Source organism: Octopus bimaculoides, chromosome 12, assembly GCF_001194135.2.
Source record: "Octopus bimaculoides isolate UCB-OBI-ISO-001 chromosome 12, ASM119413v2, whole genome shotgun sequence".
NCBI classification, from domain to species: domain Eukaryota; kingdom Metazoa; phylum Mollusca; class Cephalopoda; order Octopoda; family Octopodidae; genus Octopus; species Octopus bimaculoides.
Window position 1 is genome coordinate 37379713 of NC_068992.1, and position 9885 is coordinate 37389597.

The following is a 9885-nucleotide window of genomic DNA, read 5'->3' on the forward strand; positions in this document are numbered from 1 at the left end:
GATAGATAGATAGATAGATAGATAGATAGATAGATAGATAGTCAGGTAGGTAAATAAATAGGTGAATAAGTAGATATGTAGGTAATTAGGTTGTTAGTGTAGATATGTAGATCATTAGTATATTATGTAGGTAGTAGGTAGGTATGTGTGGGTACAGGCAGATAGATAAATAGGTAAATAGATAAATAGGTAGTACAGCCAGACATGCATATACACACACACATCAACACACATACACAAGAACACTGGAACACACAACCATACACACACACACACCATGCACATGCACATACACACAGTCAGGTATACATAAGCACACATGCATGCACATATACATGCACAGGCACACACACACATACATACACACATACACTATGCATACATAAGCACACACAAGGACACAGGAACACAACCATATATACACACACACCACATATATGCACATACTCACACATACATGCACAAGCACACACACATACACAAGGCATACATACTCCATGCATACACAAACACACACACAGGCATGTAGGGGTGCACACACAAACACATACACACACATGCACACATGTACACACACATACACACAAACTCACACACACATGTGAATGCAGGAATACATAGGCACATACATACACACGAGCATACAAGCATACACATATGCATGCACACATACAAGAACATGCTCACAGACAATCACACATACACTTACCATATTTCCTGCCTACCCTCTTTCCCACAGGAAAGAACTACACCCGAAACACATCTCACAACCCACCCCATAAACCTACAAATCTACAGCAGACATAAGACAAGAATGAAGCAACATACTAGGTGTCCCAGAAAGACTTACCCATTGATATTTCTTAATTATTCAAAATAAACTGAAGGTAAGATAATGAAATTTGGCACTTATGTTCTATTGTAAATTGTCAATCCATTGCAGTAATTACACTTCAAAATGACCATCTTTCATCTTTATCATAGCCTACAAACTAGTGGCCACTGAGTTGCATGAGCACCATAACACTTCATCCAACTTGACCTGTGAAGACAGAAGGGCCTTCTTCAGATCTGACACATCTGAATAGGAGCAAGCAAAAACATTACTCTCTAAGATGGACTAGATAGCTAAGTCCATGGGATTGATGTCTGGATTTGAGGGAGGTCATAACATTTCATCCCCAAAACCACTAAAATGTTCTTTGTACCACCTCTGTGTCAAATTGGATATGTGGGCTGGAGTCCCATCTTGTGTGATGATGTAATGGTCATTAAAGGTTTCTGTGACCCAGGGTAATACTTTCTCATCCAACATTTCCACATAAACTTCACTGTTGATTTTGACACTAGCATCAATGAAGATCAAGGGAGACTTGGACCCATCAGATGCAACTGCGTCCCACACCATGAGTGAAGCTGGCCTCTGAAAGTGTAGATGACTCCAACTACCTTCAGGCAAGTCTTCTGCATTACGTGCATAAAGTCTGTCATTCTGACTGTTAGTAACTGCCTCCACAGTGAAGATCTTCACGTTGAGCCAGATCAACACTTTGTTAGCAGCACACTTCAGCTCAACTAACACAGTTTTACTCCTGCTGAGCCATTTTTTCTTGAAAACTGTGGAAATTAACTGCCAAGATTGTTTCTTGTATGCAGTTAGTTTTAAATCCTCTTTAAAAATCCTGTGCATTAACGATTTTGAAATATCAAGAGCTTTTGTAGTTTTTCTTGCACGCCTGTGGGGATTTCAGTTCATTCCCTCCTTCACAACTTCAACAGTTTGTTTGGTACGAATCGATCATTTCCTACCAGGAATTGACTTGCTAGAGGTAGTAGCAAGCTCCATATATTGCTTCTGGGTATTGAACACTGTTTTATGACACACATTCAACTGTTCTGTTATGTCCTTGTTGCACACTCCAGCTGTTTTCAATGCAACAATCTAGTCACATTTTGCTTTTGGCACCATGTTTGTTTACAAACCTGTTATAGACAAACAAAACAATAGACACATGAACAAAAGACATATGCAAATCTTTATGTAAAATATAGATAATATTACCTGAACTGATACTTTTTAGGAAGAGTTTTAAATATGGGTAAATCTTTCTGGGAGACTCTGTAATCAAAAGGTGAAGCTTGAAAGAAGTCAGCAAGGCCTGTGCACATACACCCACTAACACACAAACACACATACAAGCAGGTTGCATACACAGCCAGACACACACACACACACACACACACACACACACAACCATACATACACATAAAAGCACACACACACACACACACACAACCATGCATACGCACACTCATACACACAAGCACACACACATACACACACACACACTAAGTTATCACTCATCATCACCTTTACCTCCTCTCCTAAACTACACACACATACAAGTAACAAGGTCTCAGACAGGCAAATGCAGCCGCAATAATGAACTGAAGAGAAGTCCCTCAAAAGGTTGCAAATGGCAATGAAAGAACTTTGACAAACAAAAAAAAAAGAAAATGATTGTTTAACCAACAAATTAAACAAATGATAGGTTGATTAGTTGGGTAGATATTTAACCAATACTAATAATGCAGGAGTGGAATTGAACCAGTGCAAGTGCTATTAATATTAGCAGAATGACTCTCCCTAGGCACAAATCTCTCTGCCCCCTACTTCTCTCCACCCCTACCTCTCTTCTCCCCTTCCACATGACCAGTGTTCTGCCAAGCCTGACCTTTCTTTCTTGGTTTGACTACCATCCATGCAGCATCTCTTATATTCCTTCCCATAACTTTCATCTCTTATGTTCCTGCCATAAGGCTTCACTTCCACATATGCCAGCTTAATTTAATTCATCCTTAGTCAAAAGACACTTGTTAATGTCCTGTTGTTTGTATTTGTAATTGTGTACCATTTCTCCGTTTTTTCGTCCTTGTTTTCATATACATTTGCTTGCTTTCTTCCAAGGAGTCTAGTGTTCTTAACTTAGATTTTCTTGGGGTCAGCCAGATTGGAGCAGTCTTGAGTGTAACCGGCCAAAACTACAACAATGATCTGGAACTCGACTGATGAATGAAAGCTCCAAATGACCCATCCTTTCTTTTTCTTGTCCTTTTTTGTATCGTCTAACTGTCCAGATGTTTTGTTGTCGCCTGTTACATTCTTGTTCCATTTTTTGTTTTCTTCTTATATACACACACACACACACACACACATTATCAAACAGATACTAGATTACTCGCTCATTCTTGTAGCCCCAAGAATGGTAGACTATATGCTTTTAATATATTGGGCTTCTAGATTTCGTTTCTAGGCCATGTTTTCTTTCCTATTCCTTCTTCCCTTTGTTTATATTGGATGCTCTTATTCTTTACTCTGATGAAGCTCCGTGTCTTAATCCAAATGTCGTATGAAGACGAAGAATTTTATTTTCGCAATAATTTATAGAGAGTACTTGGCAACAGATGTGGAAACAGCCGTAAGATTTTTTACGTCACCTATTTGTTATGTCATACTTTGTATATTAAAAAATAAGCTATAAATGTGGTCCAATCGATGTGTTTGTTAATCTGAGGTTTTCTCCATTTTCTGATTATTTTTATTAGGTTTCTGATAAACTTTTGTTTATCCTGTTGCTATCTGCACCCTACATGTATGGTGTGCCTGCACACCAACGCCCGGGGATAGCATGGGTAACGAATACCAATAGTACATATGGATATTTTATCCCTTAGTCGGTTATTACAACTGCTAACTCTGTTTACACTATGTGTGTGTGTGTGTGCACGCGCATGTGTGTATGTGTGTGTGTATAATGGCCTTCTTTCAGTTTACATCTACCAAATTCACCCACAAAGCTTCTTACCACACAGCCATGCCTGCACTGTGCTTCTTTTTCAGATATACGATACACTGACGATGTGTGTGTGGGTGGGTGAGTGTATGCATGTGCGTGCATGTATAGGTATATCCTTATAATTGTTTTAATGTCCTCTTTTCCATGTTAGTGTAGGTTAGACAAAATTTATCAAGGCAGATACCTTCCTGTCACCAACCCTCGCCAGTCTGCAAGTGAGGTAATATTTCCCTTAGTTCTTTGAATATGAACATTTACAACTAACAACGTCAAGACAGAGACACAAACATAAATACACACACATGCACACACATACATACTCACCCACACATATAAATGTATGATGAGCTCCTTTTAGTTTTTATCTACCAAATCCACTCAGGGTTTGGTCAGCCCAGTGTTATAGTAGAAAACAATTGTCCAAGGTGCAGTACAGTGGAACTGAACCCAAAACTGCAGAGTTATGAAGTGAACTTCTTTATTCTGTGTGTGTGTGTGTGTGTGTGTGTGTGTGTGTGTGTGTGTGTGTGTGTGTGTGTGTGTGTGTGTGTGTGTGTGTTTACATGCATGTATTTAGACAGACACATATGCAGTACGTGCAGAAAACTATATCTTTGAATTGTTGCACACATTGAAAGGCGCTCATACTTTGAGGGAAAACACCTTATGTAATTTTATAAATTTCTTACATCTGCTCTGAAATATTTCATTTGAGGATGTTAAACACAGGAATTTTAAGTTAATCACACCATTGATTATATGATGTGAAATATTAAACTTGCTTTGAGAATTACTATTCTGCTGGGGATTTCATCAAAATATTTAGAGAAAAGTCAGCTTCAAACACCTGCTCTTTTTCAGTATTTTTCAGTATATCCAGGTTTTACAGAATTGTTGAAAAGCAGTAAATAAAACACAACTAATGTGTTCCAGTCAGTAAATTGACTATCTTAATGCTTCATCTAAGATCTAAATTTTTAAAATTATAACATGATTCATTATTCTGTTCCAGAAATTACTGACAGTAATAGTAGAATAACTTTCATTGACTTCTATAATTTCTGATATATACATTTTCCCTCCTCATACTTGAAGCTTTTTCCTAAAGAACTAGCAGGTGTACATTTAATATAAGCTTCTGGCATCCTCATTTTATAAGTAAGAAATGGAATTAGATAATCTACAGCACAATAACAAAATTTTTCACTGAGTTACATATACACTGTCATATTAAAAATACATACATTTTTGTTGAATTAAATTCTCATTCAGAAAGAGACTACTGTGGCATTCTAAATTGCTCTTATTTATCTAACCAGTTGCAGACATTTTAAAATAGCTAAAAGCATCACTATTTTTATAGATATATTTGCTTTAATGTTTGAAATCCTATGTTCCAAGTATGTTCCAAGTGATATACTGACAAGAGTTGGTTAGATCAATATATTTAAAGATTTACACAAATATTTACAGAACATGTGATTTACAGATAAAGATATTTGGTACTATCATTCAACTGACAAGAACACAGAATAGGGATTTAATTACTAGTACTGGTATGAAAGATTGAAGAAGATAAAAATCACTTAGAACATAAGTAGTCCTGAGTTTGTAAGAGCTAAATTCTTTAGAAATAAGCTGGCAGAGTCATTAGAGCATCTAGCATTTGTTTCTTCTAATTCTTTACATTCTGAATTCAAATCATGCTGGGGTCAACTTTGCCTTCCATCCATCTGTGCTTGATACAATAAAGTGCTTATCAAATACTGGGTCTTATGGGGACAATTTACTCACTCTGCTCAAACTGCCTGGCTCTCTGAAACAACAATACCAGCAACAATTGCCACAGCTGCTATCATCATTAATACTATTACCATGTGTGCATGTGTATAGGTAAGTATATGTATTATGTATGTGTGTATGTACATATATTTATGATGATTGTCTAAGCTTGCACAACACTTTTGCTACTCTCTGTCACCATGGTAAGTTCCAGTGACAAACATTGCAAGATGACTGGTACTTTTTTAGCTGCAAGCTCTATGTGAGCATATCTTTCTCCTAGAAGAGCTACCTTCCCAATGGTTTTGTCAAAAATAACAGGAGCCTCCACTACCATTGAAAAATCTATTTAACCCATATATGAAACCCTGAGAGGTACTACCATTCTGGGTCAGAATGGAGTTGGGAGTAAAGGTAATTAAGGGGTGACTCCAGATTCCCCCCAACTTCAGAACTCTTGAACTGGAACCTCAACACTGGATGCAGTTACATGTCACACATATACATATATACATGGTCTGAGCAATAAGAATCTGGACTGTTATCATAGTAATGAAGCTAAAGCACACAGAGTGAAGCTGCTTAGCACAGATTGACCTTGAACTCTGCTGTGCATGTGCAGTAAGTTTTAACATTCTAGCTCACTGCCACTGTTTACAGCAGTGCTTGGGAAGAAGGTGTGTAGCATGTGATCATCGCATTGAACATGACAGAGAAAGTTAAGCAGAGAATCTGCATCAAATTTTGCCAAAAGCTTGGCCATACCTGCTCAGAGGCCTACACACAGTTTTCTAAAAGTTTTCATCATTTTCAATACAATCAAAGAGATCTTGTGCAACTGAAACCCAAGTGTCTTTTTGGTCAGCTGAAAGTAGTTTTGGCACAAACTTGGTAGACACATGTCCTATACCCAAATCTTCAGTGATAATGGACTGAACTGAACCATAACTAATCTGTACATCCTCTAATAACTCACGGATAGTGATTCAATGATTTCCCCTCACAGTTGCATGCACATCTGCAATGTTTTTCTCAGTTCTGAAGGTTGTGGGTCTCCCAGAATGTTCACCAATATTGACATTTTTTCAGCTATCTTGGAAATGTCTGAACCGCTCATATATTTGTGTGTGACTCATACACTACTCTCCATACATTTTCTGCAACTTTGTGTAGGCCTCTGAGCAGGTATCACCATGACAACTTTCTTTGTCATGATCACATGCTATACACATTCCTTCCAAGGACTGCTGTAAACAGCAGAAGTGAGCTAGAATGTTAAAACTTAGTGCACATAGGCGTAGGAGTGGCTGTGTGGTAAGTAGCTTGCTTATGAACTACATGGTTCCGGGTTCAGTCACACTGCATGACATCTTGGGCAAGTGTCTTCTACTATAGCCTCAGGCCGACCAAAACCTTGTGAGTGGATTTGGTAGACTGAAACTGAAAGAAGCCTGTCATATGTATGTATATATATGTGTGTGTGTGTGTGTGTGTGTATGTTTGTGTGCCTGTATTTGTCCCCCCAACATCACTTGACAACAGATGCTGGTGTACTTACGTCCCTGTAACTTAGCTGTTCGGCAAAAGAGACCAATAGAGTAAGTACTAGGCTTACAAAGAATAAGTCCTGGGGTCGATTTGCTCAACTAAAGGCGGTGCTCCAGCATGGCCACAGTCAAATGACTGAAACAAGTAAAAGAGTAAAAGAGTATGCACAGCAGAATCCAAGGTCAATCTGTGTTAAGTGGTTTCACTTTGTGTGCTTTAACATCATTACTATAACAATGGTCCAGATACTTATTGATCAGACCTCGTATGTATACACATGTGTAAATGGCTATATAAACATGTGTGTGTGGCACGGTGTACAGGGTATTCAGACTAAATTTAATGACTTTTTCGTCTCTTTTTCACAGGAACAGTTTGATGTATTGGTGAAGAGTCAATGGCATTGGTGAGCATAAAGTTGACAAAAAAGTTAGCTGAGATGGAGGACTGGAGTCCATCTGAATATTGGAAAAGAGTTACCTGTCGTGATGATTCATACCAGGTATCAAAATGCTAACATCATGATTGCTGCTTAATGCTCCATGAACATTGTAAGAACCATGAACCATGAAAACTAAGTTCCCCCACACTGTGATGGTCTTTGGATGTGTCTCCAGTGACGGTGACGTCAGGTCACTCTGCATCTTTGAACAAGGCCTTAAGTTCACTTCAGATAGCTATGTGAAGCTGCTGGGAACTGTGGTCAATCCCTGACAGGAGAGGGTTGCTGCTGGAACGATATATGTGTGGCAACAAGATTCAACTCCTTGCCATATCACTAGAAAGAGTTACAAGTGATTGTTGGAGAATTTCTATGACATCACTAACCCTAATTTCAGGCCTTCTAATTCTTCTGATTGTAACCCCATGGATTACTATGTGTGGGGCCCAGTTGCAAAAGACACCAACTGCTCTACTTGCAACACCAAAGCTGAGCTGGTGGCCACGATCAAGGAAGTATTCGAAGATTTTCCAAGGACCACAGTGAGGAATGCATGCACCAAGTTCCAGAGCCATCTTGAGGCTGTGGTGGAAACTGAGAGCAGCTACTTTGAGTAAACTGTTATCTCCTAGCCATAATCATCATCATCATCATCATCATCATCATTTAACGTCCACCCTCCATGCTAGCATGGGTTGGACGATTTGACTGAGGACTGGTGAACCAGATGGCTACACCAGGGTCCAAATAATTTTATTTGGGATAGTATATTGTTTTATTTTCCTTTTATGCAAATTGTCAAATTTAGTGCAAACACTCAGTGGCCATTACTGCCAAAGGGTTTAAAGCTATGGTCACTAACAACATGCTGTATTAAAACCAAGCAAAAAAGAGTTTATTTCATGGGATACTCCTTGTAAAATCATCTGACAAGATACTTCTGCACTGAGGGATGCACCACAACCAGTTGTACAGTACTTCATCCATGAGGGATCGATGCAGGGTGGGTTGAAATGATCATTGTGAGCAATAAAGTTTCTCGTATACTCCTTTTTCTGTCTCTAACATTTGTTATATATATTATTTTATTTGTATATTGTATATTGCATATTAATTTCATATTCATATGTTCACTTTCTGTCATGTTTGGTCCCTTGTTCATTGGTTTGCTATTTCTTGGTGGCATCTCCCCACTGGTGCAACCAAAAGGGAGTCATATTCTCATTAAAAGTGCAAAATTGATGAGAACTTTTGACTGATAACTGATGAGGATTTTAAGATCTTCTGTGTCTGTTTTCCATGTGTTTGTGCTTATATATATATTATATATATTATGTGGCTTTTTAAACTTTTATGCTAGCATGGAAAGCGGACGTTAAACGATGATATATATAAATCCAAGAAAGTTAGGGGTTGTAAATCCAACCCACTAAGGGATAATATCTATCCAATATACTGCTGGAAGAATACCCAATTATTATTACACTAGTGTTTTTTCATTGCATTACCAAGTGCAATAAATGGGTGCAGGTAAAAAGATATTTTACCATTAATTTATATAGCAATAAGAAAATGGAGGGGAATTTCTGTCACTATATGTCATTTTTTAATTACTGATATGTCACATGTGTTTGTATATTGTTATTATTGTCCTTTTAGTAAACAAATAAACAAGTAAATTGACACAATACAATGTCTGAAAGTTGATGAATACCACCTATTCCCCTCCATTTTCTTATTGCTATATATATATATATATACTAGCAGAGGCACCCGGCGTTGCTCGGGAATGAAATTGTTGCTTATTGGTACTTGGAAACTTTTACGAAAATTAAAATGGGGATTAAATGAAACAAATGATTTACGTGAATATCCTCACAAGAGTAATTGAAATAAATGGCGATTGTGGAACCCCCACGCACGCACACACACACACACACAGAGTATTACACATCAGATGAAATGGACGTGTGTGTGTGTGTAACAGAGAGAGAGAGAGTGAGAGAGAGAGTGAGAGAGAGAGGTTTGTTATCATGTATACGTACATGCATAAATATGCATACATCTTTGTGTGTGAGTGTGTGTGTGTGTGTGTGTGTATGAGAGAGAGAGAGAGAGTAAATACTACATACACAACGCTCTCTCACTCTGTCTCTCACACACACACACGCACACATACATCCAAAAATGATGGATGCATATGACAACACACCCCTTGACTCACTCACACTCTGTTTCTTACAAACACACACATAC

General features: G+C 38.1%; 1 protein-coding gene across 7 annotated transcripts in view; it reads right to left on the reverse strand.

Annotated features, from left to right (window-relative positions):
- Positions 1–9885, reverse strand: part of LOC106869551 (IQ domain-containing protein H) — a 616433-nt gene that overhangs the window by 283807 nt on the left and 322741 nt on the right. For 6 of the 7 annotated variants that reach the window (XM_052972133.1, XM_052972134.1, XM_052972135.1 and 3 more), the window contains one exon: positions 2063–2119. The exons of the other annotated variant lie outside the window; for it this stretch is intronic. In XM_052972133.1, the coding sequence (XP_052828093.1) occupies positions 2063–2119 (57 nt within the window). The remainder of the gene's footprint in view (positions 1–2062; positions 2120–9885) is intronic. 7 annotated transcript variants of the gene reach the window in all.